The sequence below is a fragment of the Microcaecilia unicolor genome, chromosome 5 (assembly GCF_901765095.1).
Source record: "Microcaecilia unicolor chromosome 5, aMicUni1.1, whole genome shotgun sequence".
NCBI lineage: Eukaryota > Metazoa > Chordata > Amphibia > Gymnophiona > Siphonopidae > Microcaecilia > Microcaecilia unicolor.
The window spans coordinates 3,394,142-3,415,146 of NC_044035.1; the positions used below are offsets into that span (position 1 = coordinate 3,394,142).

General features: G+C 44.7%; 1 protein-coding gene across 4 annotated transcripts in view; it reads right to left on the minus strand.

Annotated features, from left to right (window-relative positions):
- Positions 1 to 21,005, minus strand: part of PLEKHA1 (pleckstrin homology domain containing A1) — a 96,564-nt gene that overhangs the window by 50,787 nt on the left and 24,772 nt on the right. For all 4 annotated transcript variants that reach the window (XM_030202582.1, XM_030202581.1, XM_030202585.1 and 1 more), the window contains exons 5-6: positions 11,622 to 11,719; positions 11,159 to 11,290 (exon numbers count right to left, since the gene is read on the minus strand). In XM_030202582.1, coding sequence (XP_030058442.1) covers positions 11,159 to 11,290; positions 11,622 to 11,719 — 230 coding nt within the window. The remainder of the gene's footprint in view (positions 1 to 11,158; positions 11,291 to 11,621; positions 11,720 to 21,005) is intronic.

A 21,005-nucleotide genomic window follows, 5' to 3' on the forward strand; every position in this document is an offset into this window, starting at 1 on the left:
CTATAAAGTGTTTTAAATTAATTTAAATGTGCTCAGACCATACCGTTTACACCCATTATATCCCCAAGAGGAATATGTGGTGGTGTCACAATGGAACCATCATTGCACATATGATGTTCCCCCTCCTAATATTTGTGTATGTACATACAGCTGAGCCCAAGTAGATCTTAATCACCGGTGTATGTGTATATCTATAATACATATGTATAGGTCATGAACTACTCACATTGAATATTGCTAGACTTGAGCTCAAACCTCCGCCCATAAATTATGGTGCTTTCCTTATTACCATCTAATACATGGATAATAAAACATACCATTCAACATTTGTTTGAACCTAAAGGAGGTAAATGTTAATTCATGACACCCTGATCTCACTTCCCCCACATATCTTACATAAACCAACCCACAATGCGATATACACACATATTCACATAATTATTTCACTTCCCTTGAGGTATATTGTGCTCGTGCTTGTGCTTCATTAAAATCACATATCATTCATCCATTCCAATCTTGCCATCAAAATAACTGCTCCCTTTAACTCTGGCCGAGTTTCAAAAGTCTTCATCAGAAAGGGAAAAATACTAATCTTTTAAACCAATTTACAGGCATCATAAATCCCCCGGGTAGGATCGCCTCTGGAACCCTTCCTCACTCCATGGATGTAATAGTCTTGTCTGGCAAGTGAAAGAGCAGACTGTAGCTGGTCCTCACTAGTCCCCCACCTCTCATATCCCTAGTCAGCTCTCCCCCACCCCACTTACCCCCTCCCCTCCAATCGGCTTGCAAGCTTGATGCACCTCTCAGGTTCCAGCTTGCTACCCCCGCTCCCCCCCCCCCCCCCCCCCCCCCACACACACACTCTCACCTTACTCTCTGTCCATAATTTTTCCTGTCTTATTTATTGCACTTCTCTTGCCATATACCACTATGCAGAACACAATACATTCTTCTGTTTCCTCACTCCGTCTGACATCTTGATTTTTCCCTTTTAGATCATTCCTCCTTTTTTTTCTGCCTGCCTGTCTACAAGTTTTGCCATCTTTCACTCTCCAGTCCTCCATCTCCTGCCTCCTATTCTCTTTATCCACTCCCCTATTACATTTCTTTTTTTTTAATTTCTGGAAGATTTTATTGAACATTGACAAATGTACAAACATCAGCAAAAACTATCGAACAAATTCAGCACATAAAATCCAACGAGAGCTTATCTCCTCAGCCCGAGGAAAGTATTTGGTGCCAAATGTCAACAAGATACCCTGAGCAGTCAGTATCTTCAACTTTTTCAACAGTTTTAGAAATATCCCTACAACCCTTACCCACAAAATCCACCCCCCCCCCCTCAACACCCCACACCCCTCAGAGCATCAGAACCCCACTAACCTTGTCGTCTCCTCGTTCCCCCCACCCCGCCGGGCCTATTAACAAGAACAGTTCTTCAAGAAGGGCTCCCACAGGCTCTCCCACTTCGCCACAGTACGACTTTGCTCGGCACGAAGTCTCTCCCGCTCACAGATATACCACAGCTTATTCAGCCAACGCACTTTTGAAGGGACCTCGGGAGCCTTCCAGTGTGCTGCCAGTACCACTCTCGCCGCCAACATGGCCTGCCTGGTCAATAGCCCCTGAGATTTGGTGAGGCCTGGTGGTTTTTTAGAAAAGAGAAAGTACTCCGGAGACCACTTAACCGGCCTCCGGAACCAGCGTTGTAATCTATATTGGATGGATTTCCAATATGCCCTAATTTTTGGGCAAGACCACCAAATATGCCCCATGGTGCCTCTCTGGCCACATCCTCGCCAACACAGGGGGGATGCATCCGGGAACATGTGGCACAGCCTCGCAGGTGTCAAGTACCATCTATAAAGCACTTTTAGCACATTTTCCTGAAAGGGAACAGCAATCGATACCCTCGCCCAGCCGTTCTCCCATTCCGCCCAATCAGCCTCGTCAAAGGTAACCCCTAGCTCTTGATGCCAGCGCTCCCTATGAAGTAAGCTGGGGCGAAGTTGCTGGCTCAGGTGAGAATAAAGGCAAGTAATGAGACCTCTGGTAGTCCGAGAATCTTCGCAAAGATCTTCAAGAAAAGAATCATCTCGCAAAACTATCGAGCGAATCTCTCGAGAGGACAGAAAATGCCGTAGCTGCGTATACGCAAACTGGTCTTGGGGCAGAAGCGAAAACTGTTCCCTGAGTGAGTCAAATGAAATCAAGCGATCATCTTCAAAAAGCTGGCCCCAAGACACCAATCCCAGGGAGGCCCAACGAGTAAAAGGCCCGGGCTGAAGCCCGGGGGAAAAAAGCGGGTTATTAGCTATAGGCGAAAACCGAGAGAGCCTCCCCTCAGACTTAGTGAAAAGGCCATCCCAGTAATAAAAGGTGGACGCGATGGAAGGACTCAGATCGCCACCCAAGCCTCTAAACCTGTTAGGAAGCCATATCAAGGAGCGAAGAGAGCGAGGTCCTATCTCGGCCTGTTCCATATGTACCCACAACTTTTGAGGGTGAGCCTGAAACCACTCTAGGGCCGATCGTGCCTGAGCAGCCTTGTAATACCACAAGATGTTAGGAACGCCCAACCCTCCCTTCTTCCGTGCCCCATACAACAACGCCCTAGGCAGGCGTGGACGCTTATTAGACCAGACGAACCTAATCAACCGATCCTGCAACTTGGATAAGTAGCTCCTGGAAATCCGCAACGGTAATACCTGAAAGATATATAATAATCTAGGCAAAACATTCATCTTTAGCGAAGCAATCCTGCCTAGCCAGGATAAATCAGTGTTCTCCCACCTATCCAAGTCCCTATAGATGGATGTTAACAAAGGAGGGTAGTTGGCCGAAAACAAGTTCTCGAGACCAGGCGTAATGGTAACCCCCAAATATTTGAGGCCTTTTGTAACCCAACGAAAAGAAAAATTTGCTTTTAAAGAGTCCAAGACCGGAGACGCAATCCCCATAGCCAAGGCCTCAGTTTTACTCATATTTAGTTTAAACCCCGAAACCTTAGAGTAGGCACTCAACTTCTGCATAAGGTTCGGGAGGGAAAGCAAAGGCCTAGTCAAAGAGAGCATGACGTCATCCGCGAAAAGGGCCAATTTATACTCCTGATGACCCACCACAATTCCTGTTATATCGGGATCCAAACGGATAGAGACCGCCAGAGGCTCCATCACCAAGGCAAACAGCATCGGGGATAGCGGGCATCCCTGTCGAGTACCACGGTAAAGTGAAAACCCCTGCGAATTGCCACCGTTTATACGGACACACGCGCTCGGGAGATGATAAAGAGCCTCCACCCACCTGCGAAACCCCGGCCCCACCCCAAACCTATCTAAAACCTGGAGCATGAAAGGCCAGTGAACGCGGTCAAAGGCCTTCTCTGCATCCAAGCCCAACAAACAGACCGGGAGTTTATTCTTCTTTGATATATGGATCAGATGGACCATACGACGAACATTATCCATAGCTTGTCTACCAGGGACAAAGCCAACCTGATCTGGATGTATTAAATAGGGCAGGACCTTTGCTAGTCGGTTGGCTAACACCTTCGCTATGATCTTTACATCGGAGTTTAATATAGAAATTGGACGGTAGGATGCACACTCCGTCTTGTCCTTGCCAGGCTTTGGGAGCACCGCAATCCAAGCTTCCCGCATGGAAGAGGGAAAGTCCTCTCCCGATAAAGCTGCATTAATTAGCTCGGTCAGCAGAGGAGCCATCTCCCCCCTGAAGGTCTTGTAAAATTCGTTAGGCAGGCCATCAAGACCCGGTGATTTCCCAGATGGCAAAGCTTTAATAACCCGCGACACTTCCTCCACGGTGACCTGACCGTCCAATCCTTCTTGCTGAGCCACAGATAGTTGCGGAAGGGAGTGGGCCAAGAGAAAGTTACTCATCTCCTCCATAGACGGATTAATATCAGGAGAGTACAGCTCTTGGTAGAACTCCTGGAAGCGCTGACGTATCTTTCCCGAGGAAGACACATATCCACCCCTGCCATCCCCAACTTTCAAAATAGTGCGATCGGTTTTTCGCTGTGCCAACTTGATTGCTAAAGCCCTACTGGGTTTGTTAGCCTGAACGTATTGGGAGCACTGATACCTGGCATTAACAAATTGCAATTGAGTGGAATAAATGTGATCTAATTTTAACCGAAGACCCTGAATCTCTCTTAATGTGTCCACCGAATGTGAAGTCTTATGCTGGTCTGAAAGAGTTGATAAACGGGACAGGCACCCCGCCACCTCAGCCCGCTGTTGCCTAGCCCTAGAGCCAGCCTTCTGTAAGAAATACCCCCGTGAAACAGCCTTCAGGGCATCCCAGACCACTCCCAAGGCCGGGCCCGAATTAATGTTAAACTCTATATACTCCTTGAAGAGCCGTCTGTAGCCCCCAAGTATCTCTTCATCCTTCAATAGGGTGGTATTTAAGGTCCACCTCCTATCCCTGTCCTCCTTCCCAAGGGAGGGTAAGCAGGTCCAAACTGGAGCGTGGTCCGAGAGAGTGCAAGTACCAATGTCCGCCTCCCATCCAGCATGAGTTAATGAGATGTCCAGCAACACATAGTCAATTCGCGAGTAAGTGTCGTGGGAGTGGGAAAAAAACGAATAATCCCGAACTCGTGGATGTATAACCCGCCATGCATCAACTACTCCAATATCTCGCACAAACTGATTAAAGGCGTTAGATAATTGACTATCCACTGCAGATGACTTACCCGACCTATCAAGGTCTGGATGTAACGTAGCATTAAAGTCCCCCCCGACAATCAGCTTACCCGAAGGACATGAACTGATACGACCCACTATCCTCTTGAAAAAACCCCCCTGACCCTCGTTCGGAGCATATAAGGAAACCAGATTAAGAGCCTCATTATCAATTGTAAGATGTACAGACAAATATCGCCCCTCTGTATCCCTCTGCACCTTGCCCACTTGGACCTGCAAAGACGAGTGTAACAATATCGCAACTCCCCTTTTTTTAGAGCCATCAGATGCAGAAGCGCAAAAAACCGTCGGGTAATAAGGTGAGGTCAGGTACCGCTCATGATCCCTTCGCAAGTGCGTCTCCTGGAGGAACACCACATGGGATCCCAGATGCACCAATTCCCTGAAAACTTTTTGGCGTTTTTGAGGCGAGTTAAGGCCTTTGACGTTGTAAGACAAAAACTTTAAGGCTTTACTCATGAGTATGGTCTACTCGCTGCCAAGCAAAGCAACTGCAAAGAACATGTGGAACTAGCAAAGTGAGAGCAACATAAACAGTGAGAGCCCCCCGGACCCAGCCAAAACCAAAGCCTCCGACGAGGGAGGATCCCCCCCCCCTGCTATCTGCCGTACCCCCTCCCCCCTCCCCTCCCCCCAAGTCCCCCCCCCCTTGACCGCTACCACCAGGCAGAGAACCCAACTTGTCCTTCTGCCTAGGAAAATGGAGCAAGGAGCCACAGTACCCCACGGCACACTCAAACCACCCCCCCCACTCACCCCCACATCTCACAACACTTAACCGCCTCACACACACCACTCCTAGCATTTACGCTGACCCAGCCTTAAAGTCTAACTCAACATCATCCCCATTATGTATACTTCAAGCCCATTCTATAACAGCAATCATACATAGCATTGAAACCCCCACTCACTCCACACAAGCCCCCTCCCTCCTATGAAGCTGTTTAAACGATTTCCATATCCCTTCTCCCCCCTACCCCAAACACATTTTCTAAAACAGATTATGAAAACATCAAGCAAAGCTACAAAAAAAAGGGGGGGGGGGGGGGAAAAGGGGAGAAACAACATATGATAAGTCCAAATGTTAGAGCGCCCACAGGCCTTGCTAACTGAAAAGTCACAGAGTAAAGGACTTCAGATTGATAGTACTGTTCACTTCCCCCTACGAGAAACACGCTTCCATCGCTGCAATTTCTCCCTAGTATCAGACGCGAGTTCCACAGGAGGCGAGGCATGCTGCGTCAAACCTGCTTCATGTAGCTTCTTCCAAGCCTCTGCCACCTGTCTCACCCGACATGCTGCCCCTTTAACAGTAAAACAAAGCGCGAAGGGGAAAGCCCAGCGATAGGAAATCTTTTCTTTAATTAGAATGTCAAGTGCTGGCTTCATAGCTCTTCTTTGTGCCAGCGTGAATAACGAGAGGTCCTGGAACACCCCCACACGAGCCTCGTTGTATTCCACTGTGCCCGCCTGACGAGCACTTTGCAAAACTTTTTCTTTTAAAGGATATGAAGCAAATCTGGCAATGATATCCCGAGGGCGATTATCCTGTTGTTTTTTCAAAGCCCTATGTGCCCGTTCTATAGCGATTTCACGAGGGTCCAACTCGGCTCCCATCAGCTTGCCACACAAAAGATTCACAATGGCGGGAACGTCTTCGCCATCTCGCGCCTCCGGAACTCCTCTGAAACGGAGATTCTTACGGCGGCCACGATTCTCCAAATCATCGATCTTGTACTGTAGATCATCGCAAGCTGCAAACACCTGGGTAAGCCTTGTTTCCACAGTGCTAAGCTGCTCTCCTTGGTCGTCGACGCGGGCCTCCAGTTCTTCCACTCTGCCTCCAAGCTCGCGAATATCCACATTCATGGCATCGATCCTTTCCAGGATCTCCTCCTTAGACGATTGTATTTCTGCCCGGATTGCTTCCAAACTTTTCGCTAAGTTATGGGAAGCTCGCTGTTTGGGACTCTGCTCCCGCTGTTCTGCATGAGAAAGTGCCGACTCCGAATCGGACCCTGAAGGCCCCGCCGGCGACACGTGGCGCTGCGAGCCCCTTCCCTGTTGTCGAGCGGAGTGGCGCTCACCATCCCTTCTGGATGCAGCCCCTGATTTGCTCATGGCTCCCGCTGCTGTTCCCTTATCGGGCACTCGCTTTATCTCGCTGGAAAGCGGCCAAAGTTAGCGAAATTCTGGGGGAAGAGTGAGGAGTTAAGAATTCAAGCGGCCATCAAGCACCGTGACGTCACTTCCTCCTCTCCCCTATTACATTTCTACCCTTTGTACCCACCATCCTCCTCACACATCTCCCCTACCCAACAATGCTTCATCTCCCTTGGCCAGTCAATACCTCTCTGTCTGCAACAGACGGCAGGGCGTCCCGTGTAACTTCTGGTGGCCTGCTTGGACTTTATTTCCATTTCCATAGTCTGTCACAAGTCTTGGGAGGAAGGTGGGGGGGAGGGGGGTCTGGCTTTCTAAAAAGATTTTAAATTTGTAACGTCTGGAAGCTCCATGTCCTTCTCCCACCTCCCTGACCAACCTTTTCTTAAAGGGGTTATTTTTTCTTGTCCCCCGGACTTTCCCCTTTGGCGGGGGGGAGTCTGGAGTGTCCAAACATACTGTATTAGTGCTTCTTGGGTCTTTATTTACCCACTGTGGTTTACATCTAAAAGGCTGCTCTGGAAAGTCTCCTGTTTTTGACTCTTATTGGCTTTCACTATGGCAGCCCTGTTCTGTCGGTGGGGCATGAAGGTCAGCTATTGCAGCAAGGGGGAAATGCCAGCAGTGTGAGCAGAAAGCTGCAGTTTACTTCCTCTTGGTACCGAAGGACCATTGGATGGGCAGGCGCTCTGGTTCCTCGGTCAAGTATAGCCAGTAGTTAATGCAGCTGAAGCAGCTGCAGACCCTACCTGCCATGTTTGTACAGCCTGCAGTGGTTGCTGCTAGAGATGAGCCTCCTCGGATTCCCTCCTTGCTTGCAGTGATGAATCCTTCTTCTTGAGGGTAGGTCATAGGACACAAAATATTTCATCTGAATTTGTTGTACAGAGACTTTTGTATGGGCAGAGATTTACCTTCTGCTTCTTTTGCTTTACCTAAGGTTGATCAAGATGATGGGCTTTCTGTAGTCTCTGGAACAGAGGAGGAGCTAGATCTGAAATTTGGCGGAACAGCAGTTCGGGCTAGACGACATCCTCTCCGAGGGGAATGAAGTTCCACCAGGAGAGGATCCTTCTGTGGTCCATATTTTTGGAAAGCGGTTCTTGGCTACTTCAATTTCTTAAGTTGTGTCCACTTTAAAGATTTTGTGGGTAAGCCCACTCCCTTTTAGTATCAGAAAACCTTCCAAGGTGTTCCCTATCCTTCGACAGACATTTCTGCAGAATGAAAGGTTCTAGAAGTCAGTTTGTGTGTTAAGTGGTCTATTATTAGGCTTTAGCGAGTAGCATCTCAGCAATCTGAAAGATTCAAGCTGCCTAAGGTAGATATGGTGATTTCAGCTGTGATAACGACTACTCAACCAGTTAACAGGGTGCAGAGCGGAAAGATTGGCAAGACCGAATATGGATTCTCTTTTGAAGAAACTGTTAGAAATCTGCAGCTCAGGTGTGCTTTAGGTGGTCAGAGCAACTGGAGGAAAAAGCTTTGCACCTGTCACCAGAAGATGATCCAGGTTCCACCTTTTTAGATCTGGTCACAGCTTATTTAGTGGATACTTTACATCATTTAAATCAATGTTTGGCAAAATGTGGTTCTCCTAGCTGCTTGGCATTGTCTCTAGCTCAGAAATTGGTCTACAGAACTTACTTCTAACACTTTTCAGTGAGTGATTTAGAAAAAATAATTAGTTAAGTGAATCTAAGGTTCCCAGGCATCTAGAAGATCATTCCAAACCTTCTTTTAGAGGTTTTTCATCTAGAGGATACTTTAGGGAGTCCAGGAGATATGGACCAGGACTCGGCACAGTTTGCAGGCCTTCTCTCTGGTGCCTTCAGCAGAAGTCAACTAAAGTCTTTTTACCAGAAGCTGACCCAGATATCTAGTAGCCAAATATAATATGGGATTATTTATTTTGGCAGTTACACTAGAATTTTCTTTGGTCTCTTTCTGGAATCGTCTTTCAGTCTGCAGTTGTTCCAGTCCCAATTTATTTTGTAGTTCCAAAGAAGGTAACTTTCATCTAACTCTTGATCTCAAAGTAGTCAAAAAATTCCTCAAAGTTCCAAGTTTTTGAACGAAAACTTAAGATCAGTAATTGTGGCAGACAGTAAGGAGTGTTCCTTAGCTTACCTACATATCCATAAGGAAGTCTCAACCTTACCTGAGGTTTACAATCTTGGGACAGCATTTCCAGTTTTGTGCTCTTTTGGACTGGCCATGCCACCACATATGTCTGCAAATGTGGTTGTTGTGGCAGCAGCAGCGGCAGCCGCCATCTTGCACACAGGGAATTTTAGTTCACCCTTATTTGGATGGATGGCTAATAAGAGCCATTCCGAGAAAGTGAATGAATCACATAGCAGGTGGTGCACTTCTTATGATGGTGAATAAGATCGAAAATACTATAATGCCTTTGTATCGCTCCATGGTTCATCTGCACCTTGAGTATTGCGTTCAGTTCTGGTCGCCGTATCTCAAAAAAGATATAGCAGAATTAGAAAAGATTCAAAGAAGAGCGACCAAAATGCTAAAGGGGATGGAACTCCTCTCGTATGAGGAAAGGCTAAAGAGGTTAGGGCTCTTCAGCTTGGAAAAGATATGGTCGAGGAGAGATATGATTGAGGTCTACAAAATCCTGAGTGGAATAGAAGGAGTAGAAGTAACTCGAGTTTTTACTTGTTCCAAAAGTACAAAGACCAGGGGACACGCAAGGAAGGTACATGGAAATACTTTTAAAACAAATAGGAGGAAATATTTTTTCACTCAAAGAATAGTTAAGGTTTGGAACGCGTTGCTGGAGGCTGTTGTAACAGCATATCTGGATTTAAAAAAGGATTGGACAATTTCCTGGAGGAAAAGTCCATAGTCTGTTATTGAGATGAACAAGGGGGACGTCAGTGCTTGCCCTGGGATTGGTAGCATGGAATGTTGCTACTAATTGGGTTTCTGCCAGGTACTTGTGACCTGGATTGTCCACTGATGGAAGCAGGATACTGGGCTATATGGACCATTGGTCTGACCCAGTACGGCTATTCTTATGCTCTTATGTCTTCTCTACTATGTCCCTGTAGGCCTCCTCTATAAACCTCTCTGCTATTCTAGCCTCCAGAGATCGGACCCGTTCCCCGAGTGCAAGAACTCTCTGCACCGAGTACAGAATTACAAATTCTCACCAACCGGGAGATAATCAAACATGTGACACACTGTGCAAGAGACTAGATAGCCCCCATCTCGCTGCTGGACTGCTGCCTGTATTTTATTGGTGATTTCTTAATTAAGTTGCTAATGGAACACGAATATATTAACTAAAGTCCCCTAAGATTGCTAGTCATATGCTAGGCTCTGGTAATATTTAGTTTTCATTATTATTATTTTTTTTTTAATTTTATTAATAGGTTCCCCTCTATGGATCTAAGTAGACCATACTTCTAATAGCTAATTACTGGCTAATAGTGATGTCCTAATTAACTCAGTAGCCTCCTAATTGGTTCAAGGGCCTATAAATCAGATCAGGCTTGGGGGGGGGGAGGGGGAGGGAGGAAATTAAGGGGTTCTTTTACTAAGGTGCACTGAAAAATGGCTTGCGGTAGTGTAGGTGCTGGTTTTGGGCACGTGCTTATCCATTTTTCATCACGCCTGTAAAAAAGGTCCCTTTTTTTGGCCAAAAATGGACGTGCAACAAAATCAAAATTGCTGTGCGTCCATTTTGGGTCTGAGACCTTACCGCCAGCCATTGACCTAGAGGTAAAGAATCCAAGCAGTAATGACCTATGTGTGTCAAATGCAACCGTGTGCGTCCGTTACGAGCGTGCCAAAAATGAAATTACAGCAAGAGCCATGAAGTAGTCGGGCAGTAACTCCATTTTGGCAGGTGTTGGGCGCACACAGATGCTTACGCGGCTTAGTAAAAAGACCCCTAAAAGTCTAAATTGAGGCTTTCTGTGCCTACTATAAATTTATTTATTTATTTGGTTCACTTGTATCCCAAATTTTCCCAGCTTGTGTGGGCTCATAATGATGCTGATACTATATTAACTGTACAATAGCCCCCTTAAATGCAGGCTGCCTATGAAACTCCTTTGCTAAGTGAGCAGAGCAACTTAAAATCAAGTCCCTGAGGTTACAATTCTTGGTCTTCTTTTTCCCAAGTTTAAAAACAATTTCCCAGCAAGTTCTTAACAGTGAAGAGCTCTCCCTCTCTTAAAGTCCTCTTCATGATTAAGGGGAACTCAGTCCTGTGTTTGCGCTTCCCCCAGTCTTACCTGCGTAGGCGTAATGATGGGAACCCCTCCCACAATGTCTGTTCGATATGATACTTGCTTCTTGCTCCCTGAGCTCTCCAGAAGTCGGGTATGGTTATCGGGCAAGGATTGCTGGTCGCTTGCCTTTGGTACCTGAAATTTAAAAGCATTTTGAAACTGCTTTGGTCGTCTCCTTATCTAGACATTGCTTCCCTTCACCATAACCCAGAACTTTCCAAACTTGTACTGGGAGCTTCACAGCCAGTCAGGTTTTCAGCATATCCACGAGATAACCTGCATTGCATTCAGATTTTTCTCATGTATATTCATAGGGAGTATCCTAAAATCTGAACTGACTTGGGAAGCCCTCTCCAGGAAGTGTTTTCCAATGTATTTGAAACTGCAAGTCTGATTTTAAAGGGCCCTTGAGTCAGATGTCTGGGCAATAACTATTTATGGCAGGGTGAGGGCTGTTGGTACTTACTGTGATCTTGGTTGCTTTGTTGAGCACATTTATCCATTCCACCAGGTCCTGCTGGTCATTGGCCTGTAGAAAGTACTTCCTCATGCCAGCGTTCATAACTGGAAGGAAGGAAGGAAGAAGCTGGAGTCAGACAGGTCTGAAGCTTCACGGAGTCATGTAGTGTTAGCAGTCGAGTTTTCTTATATCTGCAGTAGCTTGGACTATGAAATGCGCAAGCTAAGAATCACCCAGGGAACAAAATCGGACTGCTTTTTCTTTTCTACCATACACAATTCTTTGGAGTAACTTCTAAGCTGCTGACTATCCGAACAGCCTGTCACATCGGTTCCATTCTGATTTCAGATCATAGCTGGATCACGCCCAGGAGCTTAATTATGATAAGGGGCCTAGTCTTTTATTTTTTGGGAAACTGCCAAGACAATTCTTAGTTCAAGTTACTTCTCTTTCTGCTTCTTTCAGAAAGCAAACACTTGCTTTAAAATGATGAGCTGCAGTATAGGGAGGAATCAATAAGCGAAATAAGCAGCAAACCCCAAGTTGATTCATAAACACTCTTCAGGGCTCTAACACAGCCTACCTAAAATCAACTAAAGCATCAATTTATTTATTGCATTTGTATCCCACATTTTCCCACCTCTTTGCAGGCTCAATATGGCTTACAATGTATCGTTACTGATAGATAATAGATTGGAAGAAAAACAATTAGTGTTACATAAAGAATAAGGTAATCAAAATTTAAACAAGCAGATATAAACAAAAGTAGAGCTGATAATAGTTAAGGTGGAGGTGTATTACATTTATAGTTGTTGACCTTATTGGTATGCCTTGTTGAAGAGGTGAATCTTCAGAGATTTACGAAAGTTAGTTAGTTCATAAATAGTTTTTAAGTTGCGCGGCAATGCGTTCCATAACTGTGTACTCAGGTAAGAGAAGTTTGATGCATACGTTTAGTTTGTATTTCAGTCCTTTACAACTGGGGAAATGAAGATTAAGGAATGTGCGGGATGAGCTTTTAGCGTTCCTGGGTGGTAGGTCTACCAGATCCGACATGTAGGCTGGGGCATCTCCGTGAATGATTTTATGAACTAGAGAACATACCTTGAACGTGATGCGTTCTTTAAGTGGAAGCCAATGTAATTTTTCCCTTAGGGGTTTAGCACTTTCACATTTTGTTTTTCCGAATATGAGTCTAGCTGTGGTGTTCTGGGGGGTTTGAAGTTTCTTGATGATTTGCTCTTTACAGCCAGCGTAAAGTGCATTGCAGTAATCTAGGTGACCAAGCACTATTGACTGTACCAGGTTGCGAAAGATGGTCCTTGGGAAGAAAGGTCTTACTCTTTTTAGTTTCCACATTGAGTGAAACATCTTCTTGGTTGTATTTTTCGCATGACTTTCAAGTGTGAGATGTCAGTCAATGGTAACTCCAAGAATTTTCAGGGTGTCCAAGACGGGAAGGGATAATTTTGGTGTGTTTATGGTGGTGAATTTGCTCATGTTATGTTGTGAGGTGAGTATAAGGCATTGTGTTTTTTCTGCATTAAGTTTCAGCTGAAAAGCATCCACCCATGAATACATGATATGGAAATTTTGGTTGATGTCCGTTGGTGATTTCCATTAAATCATGTTTGAACGGGATGTAAATCGTTACGTCATCTGCGTATATGTATGGATTTAGGTTTTGATTGGATAATAATTTGGTTAATGGTGTCATCATTAGGTTGAAGAGAGTCAGCGAGAGGGGGGATCCTTGGGGAACTCCACATTCAGGTGTCCATGTGTCTGAGGTGGCCGAGTTAGAAATTACTTGGTAAGATCGTGTGGTTAGGAAGCCTTTGAACCACTTGAGGACGTTGCCTCCAATTCCGAAGTATTCAAGGATGTGTAGTAATATTTCATGATCAGCCATGTCAAAGGCACTGGACATATTGAATTGTAGAAGTATGTTATATCCAGTTGCGATCGCTTGTTTAAATTTAGTCAGGAGAGTGACTAGTACTGTTTTGGTGCTGTGGTTAGCCCGGAATCCTGATTGGGAGTCATGCAGTATGGAGAATTTATTTAAGTAGTTGGTGAGTTGATTGATCACCATTCCTTCCGTTAATTTGGTTATCAGAGGAATAGATGCAACTGGGCGGTAGTTGGTTAAGTCGCTTGTGCTTTTCTTTGCATCTTTGGGTATGGGGGTGAGTAAAATATTTCCTTTATCCTTTGGGAAAAGTCCGTTTTGTAGCATATAGTTCAGTTGCGTGAGGTCTGATATGAGTTGTTGAGGGGCAGACTTTATTAGGTTATTAGAGCAAATGTCTAATTTGCAGTGAGACTTGGCGAACCTTTTGAGCTTTTGGGAGATGTTGTCTTCCGATAGCATCTCGAAGTTGGTCCAGGTTCTGTCCGCTGGGTATTCACCAGGGTTTGGGTCTAGACAATCAAGGAGTTTTGCGTAGTCGGTGGTGTTGACAGGTATCAAGAGACGTAGTTTTGTGATTTTCTCATTTCACTATCAAAATTACTTCTATCCTCTCGTTTTCGCAAAAGAGTAGAATAAAGGTAAAGAAAAGGATATAATAAGCTTAAAGCTTGTGCAGGTGAAGAGACCGTTTGTTCTAGTAAAATAGTCAACATCTTTGCAGTTTTTTATTCTTCCCAACCCAACTGAGGATAGAAATAATTAAGGGGTTGAGACTATCCGTCCATCAGCAAAACAACTTTGAAAAAAGCAAAAGAAATGGGATGAAACTTGATATAGGAGAAGTGTGATGAAAAAGATACATCGAGTTCAGATGCACCAGGGGCTCCAGAGAAGTCCCCTTCCCCCCCCCTAAAATATGGCCCCATGCATTTCAATGGGACACTCTCTAGCTTCTACAGCAAACAAACTTACAGAGTGAAACACAGCAATTAGGGAATTCCTCCTTTTAAACTGCCCTCCCCATTCTCCATTATCACCCAAACACTACTGGCTCACAACTGCCCTATCCCCAAAAGTACCACATACAACTATTCCAGCACCCCCAAGCAACACCTCAAAAGGCACAACACATGCAAACATACAAACACTCCATATACACAGTGTGATAAACACATGACATGCCCTACCCTGAAGAGGCCACCAGAGGGGGCTCTCATGGTGAAAAACTGGTAAAATGCTGTAAAAAGGCCACTAGAAGGAGCTACAGCAAAGGCCAGGAACATGGGAGCCGGGGAAGGCCCATAGCAGTGATTCCCTTTAAAAAGGAAACACCCTGGAGAAGGTACTGGACCCTTCCGGAACCAAAAGGGGCCCAGAAGGGGTGTGGTGGGCTATTAGCAGCCCTATAAAGAGCACCGTCCAGGAGGAGCTAAGGAGGAAGGAGGTATGCAGAGCACCTGGTAACCTGAGAGACCGGTTGGAATGGGCTGTAAACCCCAGTGCACGGACCCCTAAGAAGAAGCCAGACCAAGAGGGCCAGAGGACAGGATCTCTACCAGATGCCTGAGGATGTTGAGGCAAGTTGTCACACCCCAAAACCAAAGAAGGTACTTACCATAATGATAGACTGAATAAGTAAATAACTGTAGTAGAACCCAGTGTGAGGTAGAATTGGGTGGTGTGAATTAAGAATTGGACTAACAGCCGGGGGAAGAGGACAGGACTGTAAAGTTGAAGGAAAAGTTGAAAGTCCTGTCCAGGGGTGGAGGCTGTTTTACTGAGAATCCAATTCTTCCCAAGGAGTGCTCAGGTGTAGAGGTCTTTGATGACTTATTGATGTGAAGAAGTCATTCCCCCATAAAGTAACTGTCATTAAAATGCTACTGGAAGTTAATTTGGATATTTGTGGATGCTAATTTGCATAGTACTTTCAGGCTGATAATCAGTATCTTAAAGAAAATGAAAGAAGCCTGATGACCAAGAGATGGTACCAGAACTGTGTTATAAAACCCTTGAATAACCTTCCTAGAAAAGTTGGGGAGTGAAAAAACAGAGGTGGACAAAAGTCACCCTAAGGTGGAAGAAGGGCCCTAACATTGATTCCAATAGCATTAGCTGCCTAGAAGAGCAAGCTGACCCTGAGCCCTTTCTTAGAAATGAAGCTCTGGTTAGCTCTGGCAGTGAGGCAGTGGTGCAGGCCACGAGCCATCAGGGGGCCATTATATAATAGCACCCCAGGTAGAACTTGTAGAAGTCAACACAAAGTAAACAGGCTACAGTCAAGTCTATGGTGAACTGGGAAACTCCCACCAAAGCCTTAACCGTCTGAAGTGGTCAGAATCCAGCGTCTCCAGTGCAGGAGGAGATTGGATGGATAATAATATCATATTGTTGTACTACCAACTAATCTCTGTTGTAACAGACAGGGTCAGATTAAGGAATTGGCAACCCTGCACTTACGTTGGGTCCAAATGTTTACCCTGTGAAATGTGCTTAGGATTGTCAATGTCTGGCTTGATTGTCGAGGCTGTCTAGATCTTGCCACACCTGAGTAAGCGGTACTGATGTTTCGGGCATTGTGCTGTGTCTTTCTTCAGGGGATGCTGTGAGGTTAGTAGTCTGATTTTTACATAGTGGATTTCAGATGGGTGATCTCCTCAAGGAGGTGGAAGATTTCAGCAGGAAAAGTCTGTCACAAATTTAAAGTTTGGCAGGAAATTTGTTTTAACAGTTCTGATTCCAAGGGGGGAGGGGGAGGGGGAGGGGGGAGAATTTATATAGGACACATTCTATGGTTTTCACAGGGAGTCCTTATAAACAGCTAAAGGAAGACTTTTAAAGTCCATTGCCCCAGGTACAAAAAACGTACCTGTAAACCACTTTGACTGTAACCACAGAAAGGTGGTATTTCAAATCCCATCCCCTTTTCCCTTCGCACTTGTATTTCTAAAATTGAACTCTGGACGACTTGTTGTCAGTTGAAGTTGAATTCCTCAAAGACCAAGTTGCTTTGGTTTGGAACCCCAATTTCATCTTTACCTAGCAGTTCAGCCTCAAATGCAACTGAATCACTCTTTGTTGACAATTCATCAAAAGTACTTGGAGTCATTTTAGACTTCTCGTCGACTTTCCAACCTCAGGTAAACAGCTTGGTTAAAGTGTTTTTTTCAAATTGCGAAAACTGAGATCTGTTTCTTCTCCATTACACACTTTGCTATTTTAGTTCAGATTACAATATCGCAACTTGACTACTGAAACTCTCTTTATGGATGTATGACAATGAAGCACAGCAGCTCAACTGATATTTAGAAGATCAAAATGTGATCGTTTCCCTGCTTTTTGGGAAACTTCATTGGCTCCTGCTACATACAAGGATTGAGTTTAAGAGCCCGTGTTTTATTTTTATATTTTTCCATGGCTTGATTCCAGAGGAGTTCCTTTCATTAGTATTCTTTTTACAGGAAAGGTGAACTCATAAACAAAGTCAAGTTTACATGTTGATGTTTCCCTGTTTACATCTTTTTAAGAACTACAGCAATCTTTCTCATATAGAGGAGCTTCAGCTTGGAATACTCTTTCGTGGTTGTGTCTAGTACTGAAATTCCTATCTTCCATTTTGGAGAAATGTAAACACATTCCTGTTTTCACCAATTTTATCAAGAAGCTTAATTTTATTCTTGCCATTCTTGCCAGAATTTGATTCTGGCTCTTTGTTGCTTAATTAACTATATGATTTTGTAAACACCGGGCCCTATTCTAAATTTGAAAATGCACGTTTATTAATACTATTCAGGTACTACAAGAGTATAGAATAACATTTTTTCCATCTTCAGATGTACCACTTCAATCTACAATCAGGGACACATTTTTTTTTTTTTGTTACATTTGTACCTCGCGCTTTCCCACTCATGGCAGGCTCAATGCGGCTTACATGGGGCAATGGAGGGTTAAGTGACTTGCCCAGAGTCACAAGGAGCTGCCTGTGCCTGAAGTGGGAATCGATTATTGGGTGGTGTTTCTTACATCACTGCATCCGTGGATGAAACTGTTAACTAGTACACACTGGGATAAGATGGAAGAGCAACAGGTCCTAAGGGAGACCCCTACATGCTAAGCCTACAGCCAGACTATATTCTCAGCAGTTAGTCCCCTCTAGGCAGCTGCTACAGGAGCAGTGTCGCACAGAGGGGTGCTGGCTTGTTTTTAGTGTCCAGGTGTGGGGACCCTGGATACCCTCCATTTGACCTCGGAGAAGGGGATTTTTACAGGAGTTTGGCTGCCTAAATCATCAAGGCTCACTGCTCTGTTCACCTAGAGGACGGTGTAACTTTAAAGCAGGAGGGGCTATCAGAACAAAACAATTAAAGCCTGATATTAGTCAGAGTCTGAGTCGGACAGTAGAAAATTAGAGGAACTGGAGCTGAAGGTTTGGTCGTAATGTGCAGGACTCTGGCACCTTTCTGGGCAGACTGGATGGACCATGCTGCTAAAAACCTGCTTCTCAAAGACTGCTACATAATACTCACCGATCCCCAAATAAACTAGAAATACCAAATTTTAAACAGACTATAGTAACATCGCATAATGTTATAGATAACATCACATCATTCCAATAAGAATTGAGTTCACCCATTAACCTACTTATAAAAATGTAACTGTTGTTCCACTAATATAAACCGCACTGAACCCTACACAAGGGATATTAGCAGTATATACGACTGAAATTGAATTGAAAAAACTGGGAGGTGGGGAGAAGAACTGTTTTTCCTTGGGGCCAATCCTTTCCGCACTAAACTTCTTATGAATGAGCAGTTGCCATGCAGTGGGGTCAAGCAGTAGGGGCAGGGAAGGAATAACCAGAAGCAACAGAGGAGCAGGGGACAAGGGTGTGAGATGGCCAGTATCTCCAGAACATGAGGATTTGTGGGCAGTAAAGGTACCAAAACGAACAAAGCATGAACTACAAAGCCATCTCTTCTACTCTCCAAGCGGCAATTCCTAGCCCATTTGAGAGTGCTACTACTACTACTATTATTTAGCATTTCTATAGTGCTACAAGGCGTACGCAGCGCTGCACAAACATAGAAGAAAGACAGTCCCTGCTCAAAGAGCTTACAATCTAATAGACAAAAATAAAGTAAGCAAATCAAATCAATTAATGTGTACAGGAAGGAGAGGAGGGTAGGTGGAGGCGAGTGGTTACGAGTCAAAAGCAATGTTAAAGAGGTGGGCTTTCAGTCTAGATTTAAAGGTGGCCAAGGATGGGGCAAGACGTAGGGGCTCAGGAAGTTTATTCCAGGCGTAGGGTGCAGCGAGACAGAAGGCGCGAAGTCTGGAGTTGGCAGTAGTGGAGAAGGGAACAGATAAGAAGGATTTATCCATGGAGCGGAGTGCACGGGAAGGGGTGTAGGGAAGGACGAGTGTGGAGAGATACTGGGGAGCAGCAGAGTGAGTACATTTATAGGTTAGTAGAAGAAGTTTGAACAGGATGCGAAAACGGATAGGGAGCCAGTGAAGCAACCTGAGGAGAGGGGTAGTATGAGTAAAGCGACCCTGGCGGAAGACGAGACGGGCAGCAGAGTTTTGAACCGATTGGAGAGGGGAGAGGTGACTAAGTGGGAGGCCAGCAAGAAGCAGATTGCAGTAGTCTAAGCGAGAGGTGACAAGGGTGTGGCCAAATTATCTAATCCAGAGGTTGATGTATCATATAAAGCTGAATAGATTTTGCAGAAAGGTCAGGGGTAAATTGGTGAATGCAATTCCAATTGGAATAATGATTCCATCTCAACTGAAGTTGAAAAGCAATATGTAATTATTTGTACCAAAACGCAACTGCAACAATCTTTTAGGAGGTCTTTACTAATCCATTGCATAAATTATCTGCAATATAATTCAAATACACCAATTCAAGTATTCCAACTATGTTAACTTTATTATAATTGATTGAATTGTCTGGACATATGAATAAGTCATAACAGAGTTGACTGGTAAAAATTGAAATAAATTTTACACTAAGGACCAATGAGGAGGTGGGTGATAATTCTCACTAGCCTAAAATCAATATCCAGTGAGTGGCACCGCTGAGGTCTGCGGTATATTTGAAATTATACTGGAGGTAATTTATGCAATGTACTGGTATTAGATTGGCCACATTCATTTATTTATTTATTAGGATTTACTTACCGCCTTTTTGAAGGAATTCACTCAAGGCGGTGTACAGCAAGAATATGTCAAACATAAGCAATAGAAATATAAAGTATGGCATAGCATACTCCATTATAATGCTAACACAATCCCCATCTTGACAGCACAGGGTGTAAGCAAAGATGGAACATACAAACAGATAAATAAGGGATCCGTTGGTCAAGGGCACTTGAACATTATCTTGGCCAGGGTAGGAGGGATATTCTAAAGCCAGTCAAAGAGGCCGGTGGTTGGTTCTAAGTTTTGCATCGCTAAACAACTTATGGGCAAGTCCAGCTCCGCTGCCTAAATTAACAGGAGGTGCATCGCACCGTTATATTCTCTGGATCCGAGACATTGGCTGGTGTGGATCACTTCTCTGTGAAAGAAATCTGCAATATAAAAGCAGCATTCGACATTTCAAGAGTTGCAGCGCTCTTATTCCATACCAAGTTCAGATCTTTTCCACTACCAGCAACTGAAGCACTATGTGACTAGCTTGAAGTGGCAAAACTTAACAGAAGACATGCAAGAGGAATTAGCAACAGCATACTCGCTGGCAGCCCATCATAGACACATTAGAGATAGGGCAGCAGAATTACACTTTGCGCAGTTAGCAAAGGCGTGGTCAATTGACTTAGGCATCAGTCTGCCCACAGAACTATTCCAGAAACATATCAAAAGAATAAGGACTACGACAAACTTCACATGGAGTTGGGAAGTTCAGTACAAGACAGCATTGAGAATGCATATACCACCCAGATGGGACTGTCCCCGGCAGGAGAATGCCCAAAATGTAACATGGTGGGTGCAACACTGGGACACATGTTCTGGCTTTGCCCTCAAATAAACAAATTCTGGAAAACGCTGCTACAAAGAATTTCGCAGAGGTGGGGAGTGCAGTGGAGGCCAGATTGCAAATTACTCTTTGACCACTTCAAGATAACTGCAGCGGCGCCAAACGTTCCACCGCAGTAGCAAAGAAGGTCATCTTGGAAACCTCCTACAATAATACAGTGGAGAGCGCAGATGATACAACTAATGAGAATGGAGAGAGTGGAGACCCCTAAGATGGACACAAAGAGCGGCCAATAGTTTCCAACATAGATGGACAGCCTTTTGGCAGACCCTAACGCCAGCAGCTAGAGGACATTTACTGAATATCTAAGGCAATAAATAAAGGACAGAATGGACTAAAGAGTGCTGAATTGGATACAAATAAAATAAAGCCACTGTGCCCAGGAAGCAAGGCCACAAGGGGTGGGGGTGGGGAACAGGAGTGTAGACTCCCG